Source organism: Melanotaenia boesemani, chromosome 15, assembly GCF_017639745.1.
Source record: "Melanotaenia boesemani isolate fMelBoe1 chromosome 15, fMelBoe1.pri, whole genome shotgun sequence".
Taxonomy (NCBI): Eukaryota; Metazoa; Chordata; class Actinopteri; order Atheriniformes; family Melanotaeniidae; genus Melanotaenia; species Melanotaenia boesemani.
This window is the reverse complement of record NC_055696.1, coordinates 9,109,946-9,129,775: the sequence shown is the minus strand read 5'-3', so window position 1 is coordinate 9,129,775 and position 19,830 is coordinate 9,109,946. Positions and strand designations below refer to the sequence as shown.

General features: G+C 36.5%; 1 protein-coding gene across 3 annotated transcripts; it reads right to left on the bottom strand.

Annotated features, from left to right (window-relative positions):
* Window positions 1-105: 105 nt before the first annotated feature.
* LOC121653900 (adhesion G-protein coupled receptor G2) lies at window positions 106-18,038 on the bottom strand. 3 transcript variants are annotated; one of them, XM_042007661.1, is made up of 34 exons: window positions 17,959-18,038; window positions 15,828-15,901; window positions 14,423-14,506; window positions 14,241-14,348; window positions 12,568-12,669; window positions 12,384-12,491; window positions 10,412-10,486; window positions 10,252-10,325; window positions 9,809-10,164; window positions 9,413-9,446; window positions 9,268-9,305; window positions 9,053-9,183; window positions 8,898-8,970; window positions 8,510-8,568; window positions 7,979-8,020; window positions 7,819-7,886; window positions 7,696-7,736; window positions 7,553-7,592; window positions 6,967-7,001; window positions 6,737-6,861; window positions 6,525-6,633; window positions 6,060-6,355; window positions 5,774-5,975; window positions 5,200-5,356; window positions 4,653-4,814; window positions 4,366-4,488; window positions 4,146-4,191; window positions 3,957-4,060; window positions 3,731-3,855; window positions 3,071-3,442; window positions 2,691-2,974; window positions 1,510-1,611; window positions 1,244-1,387; window positions 106-1,114 (listed from the first exon to the last, which is right to left on the bottom strand). In XM_042007661.1, exons 1-34 carry the CDS (start codon window positions 17,979-17,981, stop codon window positions 1,011-1,013), a joined length of 4,020 nt encoding a protein of 1,339 aa, XP_041863595.1. In that variant the 5' UTR covers window positions 17,982-18,038; the 3' UTR covers window positions 106-1,010. The 3 variants fall into 3 exon arrangements, with proteins under 3 accessions (XP_041863595.1, XP_041863592.1, XP_041863594.1); XM_042007658.1 differs by having other exon boundaries at window positions 17,815-17,986; XM_042007660.1 differs by having other exon boundaries at window positions 10,252-10,322; window positions 17,815-17,986.
* Between the last annotated feature and the right edge of the window lie 1,792 nt (window positions 18,039-19,830).

Sequence of the window (19,830 nt, the reverse complement as noted above, 5' to 3'; positions counted from 1 at the left end):
ATCATCTCAAGCTGGTTTCCTGAACATTAATTAAATCCAAGTTTTATTTATATAGCACTTTTCACAAAAGAGCAGCACAAAGTGCTTTACATAATAATAGCAATAATTAAATATAAAAAAAATATTAAACATCAAATTCAAACTAAGTCTTCACATACCCAATAAAACTTAAATAATTAAAAACACACCTAATCATTATCTCTCACACACTCATACATGAAGCACACAAAGGCTGAGAAATGTTTCCAACACTTTGATGAATCGATGCTATGAAGAATTAAGGCACTTCTGGAGACAAAAGCAGGGTTACCAGCAAAGTGTACCTAATAAAGTGGTGAGTATTATTTGTAAGTTCAGCTCACAGTTCACACATTAATTCTGCTTGAATTTTGTGCTGGATTTGACTTTAAAATGAGATTTTTCCTGTGTCTCTTTCTTTTTATAACACGCTTGAAAAGAACTAAAACACAACTAAACCAAAAGTCATTATTTAATTAGAAATTTGGCTAAAGGTTGAACCACTAACTCTTTAGTGGAATTCTCACCATAAGCCACAAAATACTGCAGGACTAACTGGAGTTTTAATTCTGTATTAATCTGAGGAAGACAAAAATTATGACATGAAGGCAATATAAAAACACGAAAACATGTTTTAAAAGCGAGTTCAGTTTTATTAACTTAAATATTTAATAACAAATGTATTTTCGTGTGAAGCATAGACTGTAGCATAGTTATTTCCTGATGAGAGATAAGCTGCAATAACTGTTTTGTGAACTTGTTACTCTTAAATCTAGCTTGTGTTCGGCTGAATGTACATACTTGTTGGCTTGCCCTAATGTCAACAAGCTCAGGCAAATACAATGTAGAAAATAAATTATAAAAGAAAGAAAACAATAATCAAGTTTCAAGGATAATGTTACCAATTATACATCATTTTAAAGTTATTCTGTTAATTTACATTATATACAATTGTTAAAAGTCAGTAAACAGACTTTTCTGTTCTTTCTGGATCAAGATGTTTGTTGGTTTCTGTACTGCCTGTGGATCTCGTTGAGGACCACATCCATGCTTGGTTCTTCATCAGCTGTGATTGCTCTGTCTTCAAATGGACTGCCTGTAACATGACACAGTCATTATTTCATATGGATAAATGAAAGAAAATGAAATCATAGTGGCTATACTGAGGAAACAGTGATACCAGGCCTAAATCCTGAAGCATCACGTCAGTCAAAATGTCTCTTACCTATACCGTTTAGCTGCTCCAAAGAGTCGCTTACGAGGAAAGAAGTCGAGTTGTTACCACGTGAGGAGTTTGAAGAATGAAGAGATGTCATTTTAGACAGCGACGATTTCTTCGTAATCTTTTGTGTTGCAGTGCGGCTCCACTCTGTAAAATAAATGTGGTTAATTACCATAAAAAAAAATAAATAAAAAACAGATGGAGGAGTACGGTCTGAAGTTTTACAAACTTAGTCTTGAAATATCAAATGCAAAGTGTACATGTCTAACCTGAGTTCTCTAGTAGTCTCATTTTGCCACAGCACAGGTAGGTTCTCCACTGCCGCCTCACGCTCTCCTTCACCGCGCAGTGGAACACAAAGATAAAGAAACCTACAAAACATATGTCCTTTTACACATAGATTCAAGATATATGGTGGAGCCATTTTTAACCTGTTTAATCATCACTAAATCAATAATTATCCATTGCTTAGATCAGTGGTTCCCCACTTTTATTCCTCGGGGGACCCCCATGTTTTGGACCCCCCTGCTCCACCCTGTGCTGAAACCATGCTGGTATAGGATTTTTAAAAGTGAGATTCTCACCATGAGTAATGTATTCTGGTTGAGTCCTGTCCTTTGATAAAGCCAAAGTTAAATGAACAATAAAAAGCCTTACTTTTATTTATTAAAATAGGGACAGTTTGTGGACATGAATCATAATGACTCTAATGTTCAAAGCCTCAGAGACCCCCTGTGCTCTTTCGGGGACCCCAGGTTGGGAACCACTGGCTTAGATGACTCGTGTCCAATAAAATTATGTAGGGGCAGCTGTAGCTCAGGAGGAAGAGTAGTCGTCCTTAAACCCGAAGGTTGGTGTATTGATTCCAGGCTTCCCTTGACTACATGTCAAGTGTCTTAGGCAAGACACTTAACCCTACGTTGCCTCCCGATGTGCCTATCAGTGTGACTGTGTGTGTGTGTGTGTGAATGGGTGTAGTAGTGTAAAGCGCTTTGAGTGGTCAAGCTGACTGGAAAAAATCCAAGTCCAGTCCATCCATATAACATACAATAAGTTAAATAAGTCAGTTTCAGGGCAAAGTCAATGCAACATAACCACTCCAGACAGATGTTGACTAATGCCACTGACTGGTGATAATATTTGCCAAAAGGCAAAAGAGTTTAATATCTGCCATGCTGATGTTAGCATATATCTGTTGATCCTTGTTTATGGTAAAAAAAAAAAAAGATGATAATAATATAATAAATAACAAACACTAAATTGAAACTGTGCCTGTTTTTTAAGGGTTATTTACCCACTGTTCCCAGGTTAAGTTTACCCAGCTTAAATGTAAACTACATTTTAAATTAATGATAAAAGTTTTGCTACAACACTCACAACCTTTTCTTGATACCATGTAAATTAATATGATTTAAAATGATGATTTATGAACCTCCATAAATCAACCCACCTTGAAGGGAGTTAAAAATAGCGAAGAGGTACATGAACGCCAGGTTAACAGGCCCCCAGGCAAAAAATGCAAACCCCCAAGTGAGGCCCAAGAGGATGGTTATGCCTGTCATACTGCGCACATCCTGCAGCATGGTGCGATGCTGAACACTGTGAGGGTTCTGCCGTTTGATCCGGCGCATCTGGACCAACACAACGATGAACATGATGAAGTTGAAGAGGAAAACGACACAGAAATAGGCCACCACAGCTACGTAGAAGGCAATGTCATTTTTTAACCAGCAGCTGTGGAAAGGGATTGGGATGAAGACGAATCAAAGCGTTAGTTTTTCCATATAATGTGAATGTAATTGCAAATAAATCATCATTCAGAGCACTTACAAGTCATCACTGGAGCCATCTGTAAACTTTCCATAGGACACAAGGCCATAGTTATCTTTGTTAATTGCAATGACAATTATGACCACAATCATTGGAACTCCCCAACCCACCAGAGAGAACTTCAGCATGTAGCTGGATATGTAGCTGTTGAAGACTTTAACAAGAGCCATGTACATGTGGAAGCCTTCAAGTCCCATCCAAGTAAAGGAAGCCAGTAGGAAGTAGTGAAGGAACCAGGCAGTGGAAATACAAAGACCCACAGCTTCTGGATAGAGTGCTAGCCACGCATCCACCAGGAAGACCAGGTTCAGAAACAGCAGAGCCAGGCACAGCTGGATCAGGATTTTGGATGGAATGTCTTTACGCAACTTCCTGCACAGATTAAACAGTTTAAAAAACATTAAAGAAAGATCTGAAGGAAATAAGTAGTCAGGAATGTAGTGTTTGCAAAGTTTTGCTAAATAAATATGTAATTACATGTTTGTTGTAGAAGTGATAAACAGCACATTTATAGGCCAAATAGCACAATAAACACAAATTAATCCTGCTGCTATTCATGTCTAACTAGAGTGAACCATCATCTATAAATCATAGTTATCAGAAACCAAGATGTTTCTACTTGTGGTTGAAAAAAAAAAGACAAAATACTCATCAACTCACTCAAATGCCAAGTATGTAAGGAGAGTGATGGACAAGAAGATGGCAGAAAGTCCACATCCAATATATGTGATAAAACTGAGGATTGTAGCTTGAAGAGGGTTTGTCAAAGTGCCTCTTGAAATATCCTAGAAAAAATAAAACAAGCTGTTATAATAATTCATCCTATAAATTAACACCAAATATAAAAATGCATGAAAAGACATGTGGCAAATGATAACATACTTACCAGCAGGATAGCAAAACTGGTTAAGTGGTTGCAGCCACAAACGGTCTCATTGTCTGTTGTGTTTTGGACAATGCAGCCATTTGAATTCCAGCCACCTGAATAATCTGTAGGCAGAAAACACAACTCAGCCTTGTTATCATATATGTTTACATCAACCGAATTCCTGGTAGACATTCCTAGAAAACTTACTGTTAAATGTGAAGTCCCAGAAAACACACGTTGGAGAAAAATTTGCCTGTAGAGTGAGATCACACATCAGTCTGCAATTTCTAGCTGTGTAAAGTTTAAGAGTTTAAATCTAAGTTGAATAAAACTAAATGAAAAATAAATTATGTTATGCCTGAGCCATCAGAGAGTCCAAAAAAATAAATAAATAAAAAAGAAGACAAGCTGCTGAAATTCAACTTACAGGAACTGGTGCATTATTTCTCAGGCGAATAATAACATTATTTTGCAGTCCTTTGATTGAAAAATTGGCCACACTTGCTCCCAAAATCCCACTATTTAGTTTACGACTCCCCAGTGATTGGTCCTGTATGGTCATTCAGAAAAAATACAAGAAACACACATTGTCAATAAAGACATTTTTCCCACAATGTCACATCAAAGCAAATAATTTTCTTCCCTATACTGTAGTTAAAAACCAATAATTCTGCATCTCTTTAAATAATGATGATGAAGCTTTAAAGTACAGACCTGAAACACTGTGCTCTTCTGATAGAAATTAAAGTGAACTCTGGAAACCAACTGCTGTTCCTCGTGGGTTAGATTCTGGGTAAGAAAGGGGGGCAGTGTGATGGAGCCCTGATTGATGGAGGAGTGTAAAACACTCCTTCTGAGCCTCGTTTGCTCACGGACCTGCAACACACATGGGGAAGGAATGGACAGAAACACACAGGCTTAAAAATCACATTTTCATTTGAGGCGACTGACATCTAAAGATAAAGAAAGCTAAACTCGTTATTTCCCTTTAGAACAGTGTGACATGCAGAACGACAAGTATAATCCAGGGATGTACTCAAATTGCACTAGAAGTCAGGTTCACAGCCTGAATTTTTGACCTAGTTTGTATTATTGCAATTTTTTATCATGTAGAAATGGGCCACAAGGATGGCTTAATCTTTAACAACCAAAAGTACAATTACTTTGTGAAAAATGTGGGCAACACTAGAGCTACTATTGTGTGTGTTGTATCATCTGAAGCTTTGGTATGCTTATATAAAACAGAATAACCAGTTCTCACCTGTACGTTATTGGGATCTGAGATGGCGAAAACTGTCTCCTGAAAATTAGCGCCATCTGCTGGTTTAGCAGACAGAGCCACGGACGGGGACAACAGAGTCTGTGCATTTTGTCCAATGACCAGCTTTGACCCCACCGTATCAACGATTCCTATAATCCTAATGGAGGAAAGACAAAAAAAAATTGTATTTTGATACTTCTTCTAACTTTGAAGCCCTGGAACATATTCACAAGATGCAAGTAAACTTTTGATTTGTTGAGAAAGGCTTATTATTGCTTTAAAGACTATTACAGATTGTTTTTTTCTGCTGGTTTATGTAAGCTTTGTACAGCCTGTGCTGCATTTTAAAAAAATGTTTTATTGTTTCTAGGTTTTTGGCCACAAAAAGGTTAATTATCTCAATGTTTAGGATTAGAAAATGCAAGAGAAATTTTGTCACTTGTATGTGAACCCATGAGCAAACATTTAATGAGACCATTAAAATCAGCTGTGCTCTATTCCACACTTAGCAGCTTATAATCTCAGTATTCTCAAACAGCACAACTTGGAGAAAGTTGATACATTTAAAAGTGACCTGCTGGAGAAACTTGACAGCTTCTCAGGTGCAGCACCGAGCAGATTGCTGACAATGTAGATGGAGGTGTTTCCCAGCACCATGCTGACAGTTGGGCCTGACAAAAGTCTCTGCAGTTGAGAAACCAGCTCATTTATTTGTTGGGAGGTCAGTTTGGTCACATCTTTGGTCAGCTCAAGAAGTGCATTGGCTTGACTTTCAGCTGCAGTCAACAACATTTTAAAGGGATTTCAGTTTTGCTTTGATATTGTAAATGTCACAGCATGACTTGCAGCTGATAACTCACCAGTTCCAGCAGCTGTTGAATTTCCTGGAGTGGTCACAGAGAGAGATGTGGTGGTGGTGGAGTTCATTGCTGTCGTCACACCAGCAGCAGATGTGTTCACATTTGGGATCTGTGTTGTGTTGTTTTGTGTTGTTACTGTTATTGCTGTTGTTGTCTTTAGGATGGATGGAGTCACGTTAACAGACAAGGTGGTGCTGTTTGGTTCCATAGTCGTCACATTTGGGCTCACTGTGACAGGCACATCGTCGTTTAAGCACTGCTCCTGCAGCTGCACGACCACATCTTTTCCATCCTGACTGCAACAAAAGAAGGATAAACTGAGATCCGGGGAGAAAGTATTTGTTTAGATTTACATCATGTGCCACATTTTGCATGAACAACTCCAGATAATTACAGGCTTAAAAACTTTATAAAACCTTAATTAATTTAATGCTAAGGATGTTGTGTAATGGCACGCATACATACCATTTACTGATGTTAGACTGTATATTTGTACAAAAGTCTTCAGGCTTTAGGTCACTCTGTACCCATTTGACCTGGGAATGCAGTGGATCGTCTGTGTTTCCACAAATTGCTGTGTGAAATATGAATCCAAGCACAAACAAGACATTTTACACCACAGCTGCAGTTATTTAGGCTTGTATGAACTAATAATTTCCTGTGGATAATCCACACACCCGCTTTTCCGACTTGTCTATTATAAAAGATTTGTTTTTCACATTGAAACACATTCATCAGAGCTGCTTCCACACAACAAATCGGGACCTCATGAGCGAAGCGTAAAATCCCTCCGCAGCTTTGGCTTCAATATAAAAAGAACACAAATGATATTTGGTGTTTAAATCCTAGAGATGTATTTAAAATGCTGTTTGCCACAAATGTGTAAAAAAAACATGATCATACTCACTTTGTTGCTGTCACCTCACAAGTCATGTTGACATCCTGAGGAGAGAAATCCAATTTAGTTTTAAAAACAACAAAAACAATCCAAATGTTGTAAATTAAAATATATTTCATGCAGGGAAACAACCACAACCACGTGTGTATTTCAACTATTTCATCATGTTTCAAGGCTCTTCTCTTGTGTAATCTGTCTCTGCACCACCCCCACAACATCCCTTATTACTTATTTATTGGCCTTATCTGTTTGATGTTTATTACTATTTAGACATTTTTTTTTTTTATATATAACAAACATTTATTTTATATATTTGCACAGATACACAAATGAGGCATTTTTTCAATTGAAGTATATTAATAGAACAAAATAGCCTGTTGACTGTTTGTAAAAAATCTACTAAAACAGCTAAACTTTCTTTAAATAAAGGGGAAGAAAACGAAGAGGAAGAAGAGAAGGGGAAATATTTCACTATAGTTAATCCTGTTATTGTATTAACTGAACATTTCACGACACTTCCCCTAACAGCTAGTTACAATGGCAAAAGAGAACTTTACATTTGAAGCAGCGTGGTTATGTTTTGGTATCTGATTACCTTGTATTCTGATGAAATGTTGGCCAACAGACATGCAGCACTGCAAAGGAATATCCCCAAACTGTGGTTAATCCTTAACTAGTTAAACAGATACTTCTAAAAAAAATTTAATCTCAACATAGTCGACAAAAATCTAAACTTACTTCGTACTGATGTTGCACGGTGGTAGTTTAATCGTAGAAATCTGCGAAAATGAAGAAAATGTTATAATCTAATGCAACAGAAACTTAAATAAAGCATAAATCTAAATGTGAAAGGAAGGTTACCAAGGAGGAGACATATGAAGAGTTTATTTTAGGATTTGTAATTATGATGGAAAAATTGTAGAATGCATCTAAAAAGAGAAACAAAATTAACTCATTAGGGTCTTACAGACTGCAGTCTTTTTTTATAACATATGAATTAACTGGGTGATAAAATACTAACCAGATTTATTGCAGTAAGCAGAGCAGCTGCAGGTGTTGTTACCTGTAACAAAGTCAAAACACAATCATTTATTGTTCTGAAATGCCTGTATGAGTGGTACAATCATGATGATTAAGTGATGCTCAGGTATCTTGGAGTTATTATTTGAGCTCTGGCTTTCTTTACATATTTAATCATTTTTATTTATTGCATTTCTACTCAGCTCATTCAAATAAGATATTTTTTGTCCAAAAGATTGCAATTCACACTCTTGACTTTCTATAATCTAATTTTTAAATTTGAATTAGATATTGGAGTCAGTAAAATTCTCTGTGTTCTTTGTTCTGTACGTGTCTGAGGAGATTCTTTCATGTATGTTAATTAATTATATAATAACAGAGTCTAATCAATTGGTATACATCTCTGTTCTTGGGAAACTGATGCCAGCTTTGACAGTCTTAGTCACACATCCATTTTATATTCAAAATGAGACAATCAACATAGAGTAAAATAGAAAAGGAGACCAATAAAACGAAAAGGTTTAGGGTTTACCTGCACCACAGTTAGTTAAGTTGCGTTGTGGAACCACATACGCCGGTCCGGACTCTTCACTGTTGAAACAGACATTATTTAAAATATGGATCTGATATGTTTCAGCTCTGTGTTTTTATTCAGACATGACTAGAAGAGTTGTTTTTTTTATTTTACTCTCTCTTTGTTTTCTCATTCAGAGATGAAAAAATGACAAAAGTTGTTATTTTTACAAATGCTGACACAAAATCATGATGTGAATGAGAAACATAAATAAATCTCCCACGCATCAATGATTCAGATCTAGATTGGAATATAATGGTTTTGTTCAGCCTTAGTTCAGGTTTGCAGTCTGTATTTGTTCTAGTTCCTCCTTTAAAATATACTAAACAAAGACCAAGTGACTTACCATGATGAACCCAGCGGACCAGAATAAATGCAGCTGTTTTCCTCATTTGGAGTGGTACTGCACTCGTTTAGATCTGTTCAGTGACACAGAGGGTTTATTATATAACAGAAGCATATCAGGTTGGTACTTGTGTTTTCACATTTTGCATGACTCACTCTTTCTATCTGCCCTGTTTCCAATCACATGAATGTCAGAGGAATTTTTACTGGCTGCGCAGATTGTGCTGAGGATACAGCATGGAGGTACGCTCTGATTCAGGCTCAGTGTCACATTACATGTTGTATTTCTGCAGCATAAAACCGCTTTTAGGAACAAAATGATTGCAAGGAACAAATTTCCTATCATGCAAGAATTTCGCTATTTCATTCACCTTATTTGATTTGTTATGGTGCATGAAACCTCTATTCCCTGTAAAAACAGAAGTAAACTGGGTAACATAATACCTCTGCAATCTGAATAGTTTTCTAAGCCAATACATATTATAGTAAAGCCACGTATATTTATAATTAACTTACTTGAAATAGGGAAGTTGTGTTGTTTATGATTGAACTGAAAAGTAAAAAGAGAGATTAATCCTCTTACTGACATTATAACTTATCTCTAACTGTGATATTATGCCTGAGCTGATACAGAAAAACTCCAGTACTGCAAAATTAATACATTTCTATTGCAAGAAGATTTTGAAAAGTGGATAGAAATTTAATCTGTCATGATATTGTAACTGTTATTTGAGGCTGCTGTTCAGGAAAAGACACAATCTTAACTTGATCATTAAATGTTCCCAATACCATAAATGAGCATTTATGCAAGAGTGTGAACTTCTCACATGATATTTATTGCAACAACATGCTGCTCTAAGGAAATGACCCAGTTATATAACATTTATTTTATAAAATTTTTAACAGTAATACCTGCTTTGTGTCACATTGTCACTCCTGCCGGGTGAAGATGTTGGCTGGTGGCTGGTCAGAGTTGCAGACACTGGGACAACGTAATTTCTTGTAGCTGTACTTGTGCTCTTTGCAGCTGTTGCTGTATCGTTGACAGCTGCTGACTCTGAAGTTGCAGCAGTGGTTGCGCTGTAGTTTTGTAGCATGGTAGACACTGCGGTTGTTGTTAAATTATAAATTCCTGATGCTGTGGTTGGTTGTGATGTCACATTTGTAGTGAATGTATTTGTAGTTTGAGGAGAAATGGGTGCAGTAGTTGTTTCTTTAGGGTTTGAAAACAGACAGTTCTCCAGCCTGTTTTGGAAAGCCTGCTGAAGCTGACACAGAAAGATGCATTTGTATTATTTACATACATCATACATCACATCTTAATAATTACTTCTTCAATATTTTTCTTTACATACCCAGACAATAATTTCTGATTCATTCTTCTTCTCTCCAGTTACATTCACAGTCACGTCAACAACGTAGTATACTACTATAAGAAATACAGATTTGAAATAAAATGCACAATCAATATATCCCACAGGCTAATTCATGTAGTGAGTTAGATGATTAATTCACCTGGAGACTGTGCAGCTGTTGTAGGAGTGAGATAAATGGTGGGGGCAGCAGAGCTTGAACTGATGGAAGCTTGAACTGAGTGGAGAAATAAAATAATCCTCAGTCTACAAATTGTTAGGGAAACTATTCATGACACCAGCCACTCAGAGGACACAAGAGGTGTCAGGTTAGGGATGAATAAAGAATAAGAATATCATGTGTAGGAAGAGATGTAACAATAAAGCATAGTCAGTTTTCTGTAATGTGAGAAAGTCAGTACTTTTTTTTTGTTGTTGTTGTTGTTTTTTTTGCTTTCCTTCAGCTTAAAACTTGATCTCTAACCGTGAGATATTTTTGGCATTTATTGATTTTAATTTTTATGACTTACAGTTTATAAAAAACCAAAAATCATAATCTCAGAAACTTGGAATATTAGAATATTCCTGTCTCAATGCAGCGTGGCATGGATGTTATCAGCCTGTGGCACTGCTGGGGTGTAACGGAAGACCAGGATGCTTCAATAGCAGCCTTCAATTCTTCTGCGTTGCTCGGTCTTCATCTTTCTCTTGGCAATGTCCCATAGATTTTCTACGGGGTTCAGGTCAGGAGAGTTTGCTAGCCAGTCAAGCACAGTAATCCTTGGTCATTGAACCAGGTTTTGGTTCTTTTGGCTGTGTGGGCAGGTGCCAATTCCTGCTGGAAAATAAAGTCAGCATTTCTGCTGAAGGAAGCATGAAGTGCTCTAAAATCTTCTGGTAGATGGCTGTGCTGGCTCTGGACTTAAAAAAAAAGCCCAGTGGACCAACACCAGCAGATGACATGTGTCCCCAAATCAACACAGACTGTGGAAACTTCACGCTGCACTTTAAGTGTCTTGGATTGTTGTTTCTCCATTCTTCCTCCAGACTCTGGGACCCTGATTTCCAAATTATGCAAATTTTGCTCTCATCAGAAAAGAGCACTTTGGACCTCTCCTCAACAGACCAGTTCATTTTTTCTTTAACCCAGGTAAGACGCTTCAGACGTGTTTTCTTCAGGAGCAGATTTACAAGAGGAATACTACATTTAAACCCTTGTCCAGGATTCGCCTGCGTGTGGTGGCTCTTAAAGCACTAACTCCAGCCTCAGTCCACTTCTTATGAAGCTCCCCCACATTTTTCAGTAGCCTTTTCCTGATAATCCTCTCCTGTGTTCGTCCCTGCTTATTGTGCACCTTTTTCTTCCACACTTTTCCCTTGCACTCAACTTTTTATTGATGTGCTTTGATGCAGCACTTTGAGAGCAGCCAACTTCTTTTGCAATTACCATCTGAGATGTTCTCTCCTTATGTCAGGTCAACAACCTTCCCCATGATTGTACATTCTACTGAAATAGACTAAGAGACCATTTAAATGCTCAGGAGTCCTTTGCAGGTGTTTTGGAGCTGAATGATTAGCTGATTAGTGTGTGGCACTTCAAGGCTACATCACTGATCCTTTTTACACTATTCTAATTTTCTGAGTTTTAGATTTTTAGGTTTTCATAAACTGTAAGCCAGAATCATCAAAATCATAAATTAATGCTTGAAATATCTCACTTTGCATAATAAGTCTATATAATGTATTAGTTTACCCTTTTAAGTTGAATTACTCAAATAATTTAGGTTTTGCAAGATATTCCAATTTTTTGAGGTTCACATGTATGTTTCATCTTTGTTATTTTAAGTCATGCATTCAGTCTAGTTTTGGTGTTCTCAATCGGTTTCATGCCACCATTAGATTCAGATGGTTCAACACTGCTCTTGCTTCATAAACTTATTTTCTTTTCTTCTTTTTGTAAATAAAGTCTACTTTTTCCTTTACAAGCATCTTTCTGTAGTATACCTGAGTTCTCTGAACAGAAATCTTATTGAATGGGTGAAATGATGACATTAATATCTAAAATCACTTCAGCGTCATGGTAATGACTGCAAATATATCTTTCATCTCTCTGGCATGGAATTACATTTATTTACCTGTGGTCTGTGCAGACGTTGGAGGGGGTGGAGTAGAAGGAGGAGCAGGAGATGAAGAAGAAGAAGGGAAGAGAGGAGAAGCAGAGGTTGGACTAGCAGAAGCTTGACCTGGTTAAAAAAAAAAAAACATATTTCAGTCTGAACATGTCATTCAACTCTCTGCTGTGAAATTTCATTTATTTACCTGTGGTCTCTGCAGACGTTGGAGGACGTAGAGTAGAAGGAGGAGGTGGAGGAGAAGGAGAAGGTGGAGGAGAAGCAAAGGTTGCACTAGCAAAACCTTGACCTGATTAAAAAAAAATCAAACATATTTCAATCTGAACATGTCATATTAGTTTTGACTTTTTACTTGTACAGTTAACCTGTTTGTGGTTTTCGGGGAGAACAGGACACTTTCTCAGACCAGCTACACCTGCTCTGTTTCACTGGTTGCTGTGGTATCTGTGTAACGCTCAGCTCTGACAAACTCTTGAAAATTTAATTAGCGCCATAGACTCTTATGACATCATGATGGGGCTGCAGATGGAAATTAGCTAGCGGCTAAATCTGGTACATATTTTCTCCTTTGAGATGAATGTTGTGTTGTGCATGGCTCCTGACAAATAAACATAACCATTTATTGAGAATTGATTTCAGGTAAAGACTGGAATTTATTGTAATCTTGTATCTTCAACCGAATCAGTGTCAGGAGTTAAAACTGATTAATAATTTTCAGTAAAGAGCAGATCCTCAAATATCATAGTAACCTCCTTGAGGTGGAAGTTGTGTATTCAGGGGTGTTGGTTTGTCTGTCTACTTATGGATGGATTTTGATGAAATTTTCAGGCAATCTTAAATAGAATAATGAACAAGTGAATAGATTTAGGAAGTGATCTGGATCACTGCAAGGATTTTTTAAGGGATTCTTTACTATGGGGAGATAGCAATAATGTTGCCACTAGAGCTTCTAACTGAGAAATAGTGCCCACCGCCATTGACATAAAGAAAACTGCAATGGCTTGGCAGAGTTCATACTGTAATCCACCCTCATCTGTGGAACAGCCTGCCAGAGAGCCTCAGCGCTGCAGAGACTGTTGATGCTTTTAAAAAAAAAGCTCAAGATCCACCTTTTTAGCTTAACTTTCAACTGAAATTTATTTGATCTTAATTTATTTACAAAATTTTGTTTTATGTTATTTTATTTTCACTTTGTTTTGCCTTTGGTATGAAAAGCGCTTTATAAATAAAGTTTGATTTGATTTGATTAGATCTGATCTACTAAACAAGGTTATATGTGCTTGATATTCAGACTTGTCAAAATAAACCTTGATTTAGTCTTTTTTTATTTCATTTTATGTATTTATTAGAAAAGGGTCAGAAGACATTAATTAACACAGATGTGTAAATATATCAGGTTTTAGCTGTCACTTTGCAGATTGATGTAATTTACAACCATCATTTTAAACAAGCACAACATAGATACAGAAAATTACATAATGTAAATTTGATCCCCATTATTGCACCTGCCTCTTTTTAAAATGCATTAAACCAAGCAATAAAATAAGTAATGAAAATCATAAAGTGCAAAATATGCATTCAGTCTAGTTTTGGTGTTCTCAATCAGTTTCATACCACCATTAAACTCAGATGGTTCAACACTGCTCTTGCTTCACAAGCTTATTTTCTTTTCTTTTGTTTTGTAAATAAAGTTTGCTTTTTCCTTTACAAGCCTCTTTCTGTAGTATACCTGAGTTCTCTGAACAGAAATCTTATTGAATGGGTGAAATGATGACATTAATATCTAAAATCACTTCAGCGTCATGGTAATGACTGCAAATATATCTTTCATCTCTCTGGCATGGAATTGCATTTATTTACCTGTGGTCTGTGCAGACGTTGGAGGGGATGGAGTAGAAGGAGGAACAGGATGGGAAGAAGAAGAAGAGAAGAGAGGAGAAGTAGAGGTTGGACTAGCAACAGCTTGACCTGTTTAAAAAAAAAAACATATTTCAGTTTGAACATGTCATTCATCTTTCTGCTGTGGAATTTCATTTATTTACCTGTGGTATGTGCAGACGTTGGATGAGGTGGAGTAGGAGCAGGAGGTTGAGGAGTAGCAGAGGTTGCACTAGCAAAACCTTGAACTGATTAAAAAAAAATCAAACATATTTCAATCTGAACATGTCATATTAGTTTTGACTTTTTACTTGTACAGTTAACCTGTTTGTGGTTTTCGGGGAGAACAGGACACTTTCTCAGACCAGTTACACCTGCTCTGTTTCACTGGTTGCTGTGGTATCTGTGTAACGCTCAGCTGTGACAAACTCTTGTAAATTTAATTAGCGCCATAGACTCTTATGACATCATGATGGGGCTGCAGATGGAAATTAGCTAGCGGCTAAATCTGGTACATATTTTCTCCTTTGACATGAATGTTATGTTGTGCATGGCTCCTGACAAATAAACATAACCATTTATTGAGAACTGATTTCAGGTAAAGACTGGAATTTATTGTAATCTTGTATCTTCATCCGAATCAGTGTCAGGAGTTGAAACTGATTAATAATTTTCAGTAAAGAGCAGATCCTCAAATATCATAGTAACCTCCGCCGAGGTGGAAGTTGTGTATTCAGTGGTGTTGGTTTGTCTGTCTAGTTATGGACAACTTTTGATGAAATTTTCAGGCAATCTTAAATAGAATAATGAACAAGTAATTTGATTTTTGGGGTGATCCGGATCACCGCAAGAATTTTTTAAGGGATTCTTTACTATGGGGAGATAGCGATAATGTTGCCACTAGAGCTTCTAACTCTTGTTCTCAAACGTTAGAAGAGTTATATCTTGTCAAAATAAACTTTGATTTAGTCTTTTTTAAATTTCATTTCATGTATTTATTAGAAAAGGGTCAGAAGACATTAATTAACACTGATGTGTAAATATATCAGAGTTTAGCTGTCCCTTTGCAGATTGATGTCATTCACAACAATCATTTTAAACAAGCACAACATTGATACAGAAAATTACATAATGTAAATTTTGCACTTCCCTCTTTATAAAATGCATTAAACCAAGCAATAAAATAAGTAATGAAAATCATAAAGTGCAAAATATAGTGTGTTACTTACACAGTTACAGATACAAAAGATTACACGCCTATGTAACCATAAACGGATTGGAACTAAAAATAAATTTTCACTCACAATTCCCTTCCTCTTCTCAACCACTGCAGCCTTTGTATTTTGACTAAACATACAGCAACCAGACTGGACTAACAGGTTCAAAATGATAGAGAAAGGAATTTAACTATGTTAGCAAGTGTCTGTTTGTGTAAGCACGCTACATTGCAGCTTTTTGAATGAAGGTGCAGAGTTTTGAGTCTAGATAAGGTTCACAGATGCCTCTGCTCCATTGTATATACCAACAACCTTTCTTCTAGTTTAATCAGTCATCACTATCTGACCTCACCTGCTAGAAGGAGGACTATCAGCTGTATCTTCCACCACAGAGAGCATCTAACATAGGAATCTGACGTCTTCATTCTGTAATTGGACAAACACTATTATTCGCATGTTTTCCATAAAGCAACATAACTGGTTAAAGTCTTATTTGACAACTGCCACATGTGGCATAAGAAAGAGTCAAAATGAGTCATATATGAAAACCTATACACATTACGCCTTGCTAAGAGATACTGAAGTGCTGGGATTATATGTCTGAAAGTGTTATCTTTATGTGATTATGCAATCTAATCTGTTCAAAAGAAAGGAAAAACACTAAATCAAACAAGTAAAACTATATGAGAGAGCAAACCCATGAATTTTATCACTGCTTTCCAAAACTGCAAACAGTGGAATACTATGTAAAGAAGTACATAATGTGCTGTGTAGAAGTTTCCATTATGAACATGGTGGATGTTTGCTTAAGTGAAAGCCTCTTGGAGGAGGTTATGAAGCTGTATCGTGTAATGAACATGAGCATGCAAAGAAATAACACTGTAATCCTCTAAAGCAGGTGTGTTAAATTTTCGACCCAGGGGCCTTAACCAGCCCACCAGAGTGTCCAATCTGAGTTTAATTTGGTAAATGTACACATGAAACAGGAGAAATGCAGTTTCTTTTTAATAAAAGTTACTGCAACTCCTAATTTGTCCATGTGAGATAGCATTTTTATGTTTAAATATAATACATTTAAAAGGTAGAGGGAGAACTTCTGACAACTTTTATATTTTCTTACTTAATAGATCTAATGTACATATGTGGAAATGTAGATGTATGTACATCTAAATAACTTTGATATCTTGACAAATAACTCTAATCATGATGTGAAATACTGTATTTTTCAGTTCCTGATACCAGTGATTAAATATTTTGTGATTTTGTAGATCCATTGTAATCTGCATGTTTAATGCTCATTTAAATAATAAACTGAGGCAAAATAGTGTTGAAACAATACTTCCTTTTCTCAAGAAATTTCCTTTTTTTTTACATGTTTTCTAAAAGAATACCAAATGTTAACATCTTGATAATGTATCTGTACTTCTTTGAACTAAAACAAAGGGAAAATGTGTGAGTTTTTGTTATTTGTAGGTCATTATGCAGTTATTTTACTAGTCTGGGCCACTTGAGATCAGAATCAGCTGCATACAATAAAATTAGTTTTACATTCCTTCTTAAAGTATACTGCTTTTTAAATGTATGTTTTAATATCTGTAATTACCACAAGGTAAACCGGGAGAGACCAAAATATTAGCACAAGCCAGAAATGAAAATGTCTATATAATGTTTCTGACTGATTCTACAAATGTGAAGCTGAACCATTTAATGTTGTAGATCTTTGTACATGAATGATTCCATTAAAAGCACAAATTTGCAGATTCACCTTTTCCAATAAATAAATAAACCATTTAAAGTCTTTGAACCCTTCAGGGTAGAACATTTACATATAAATCCTTCTCAAACTCAGTGTGTTTACATTATATCTTAAGAGCCTGATTAATGTGTTAGCTTTTCCATACAACGTCATGGCCTTTAATACAAAACAACCAAGGATTCTCTTTTTTTTAATCTTGATAAACATTAGGCCACATTTCACATTTAAATCTAATAGTTAGCTTTTCTAGCTTCTGTGTGCATCAGAGGTAGAAACACCAGCTTTTTTTAGGAGTTTGTTGTAACAAAAACCACAGTCATGAAATGTTAATTATTTTTAAAAAGTCTTAGCATGATTTGAGCATCACTGAAGTAATGCCTTAGTCGTACATCATTTACATCCCCTGCTCGTAAAACTATGACTAAAAATAACTTTAAACAGCACACTTTTGGTCAGTATTTAAAAATGTAAACACTTCAGACATTACAAACAGGAAAAGCAATCTGTAAAAGAAAAATGTGATTCAAAGTAAGTTAGAGGTTGATACAAACATACAGAAAGTTTAAGGAGCCCTAAACTTTACCTGAATGAGGGAGCCAATGTGTGGCTGCATAAAAAATCACCTGAATGAAATCCTGGAGCTCTCATGACTTCTTAATTTCCCTGGAACATAACTTTCTACTGGCAAAATCCAAAAATAGGTTAAACCACAAAAACAGCAACTTACATGTACTTGACTGACACAAACATGGCTAGTTGTGTTGGCTGTGGGAATTCACTGTGGCTTTCTCAGGCATATTCAATTGCTGACACATGGGGCACGCCTCTGAAACGTCAACCTAAGCAGGTGAACGTCACTTGCATTCATTTTTGTTCAAGCACTTAGCAGTTATTGTCCAACAATCCACCACCTGAGAGGGAAGTTATTCGGACAATAGATCACTGAAAGCTTTTTGTTCTCTCTCAGTAAAAGAAAAAAAAACACGGAAGAAACATCCACATGCAAGTTCCACATGCAAGTTTCAAGAAGCTTTTTGGAATAGGGTTGAATCATGTTTTCATTTCTGTTTGGTAGTCAAGGAGTGCCTCAGGGTGTGTCTGAACTATGTCGGTACTGTAGGTGACAGACATGACAGAAATAGTGTTTCAACAGAGACACCCCAGAGTTAAAAGACACGTTGGCATTGAGACATCTCATTGTCAGAGAAAGTCAACCATCATTATGTCTCTCATGTGGTACAGAATGGTAGGATCTTCTCTGTCACCATTTCAGAAATTACACCCACATTTCTTCCATTCATTGTAGCTTTTAAACCTGTATTTAAACAGGCAAACAGTTTAAACACTGGATGTGTGACTGAGAGCTTAACACTGACATATTCAAATCTGTATGTAAAACACCCAGTAAAAACCCAGTATGCTCTCACAAAGATGCTCTAATAGTGATATAAACCTTTCTTTTAGACAATATGAAAAACAAATTGATGTCATGATGAGGAAACAGAAGTGACTCAGAAGTACATGAGCTAATGGACATCACCAAAGCCTATAATGAACAAGTCACATAGATCTTAAACCATCCAATGGTCTCCAGGAACTTCCTTTGTACCAAATAATTCAGATTCTCTATTTACATTCTGTGTGTACAACGCCGACCCTAACAAAGTACATACCTTGGCTCAGTGTACATGTGGGATATAACACCTGGGGGGTATTCTAAAAAGCAGGTTTGCTGGTTTGCTGGCTATGTTACCCTAGACTAAACGGTAATCTTAGGTTTTTTGTTTCAAAATTGCTAATCCAGGTAAATGATACGGAAACATGCTGTGAACACAGCCTGGTAGGGAGTAGGTTTTGTTCATGCCATAATGATTTGAGGGAAGGTCACCATTTGCATGCTTTATTGCCTGAAAAGAGAAACACTTCCTTATGTTATGTCACAATTCATTTTGGCCTGTTATCTTCAGTTTAAAGTTCTCCATTTCCAGGTCCGCCTTTGCTATCTGGTGCTGTCGGTGGACTTTACAGCATTACTTTACAGTCATCTGGCCTTGATTCTGATGATTTGACCACCCGGATGCCCCCCATCATTGGGTGGTGCAGTTCATGCTCACCCCAAGCTTCTCCAGAGGGGTGTGGGGTTGTTGTGGTTGCCCCCCGAACCTGTTTTCCATCCCTCAGACATCTTCTTAATGGCTGTGAAATAAGTATACCCTTTTGCGGTGAGCCTACAGCAATACGGAAATTAGTGGCTACTGGAGTAACTTTGTTCTAAGGTGCAGATTAAAAATTCTTAACAGTCTGAAGAATATTTTTATAATTTGCTTTCACTTGGACCCTGGTACACCTGGGGGCAGACGGGTTATATCTGTTTATAATATAATATAATATAATATAATTTAGTATCCCTCAACCCGTCATGGACTAAGTGGTACAGAGAATGAAAAAATGAATGAATGAATGAATGAATGAATGAATGAATGAATAATTTAGTATGTAGATAACATATGCCCAATTTGATTTAACATCCACTTTCTTGGAAACTAACCATCACAGCTGGGGGGATGAAGCTGTTTTCCTTTTCTGGTCATTTTCATTG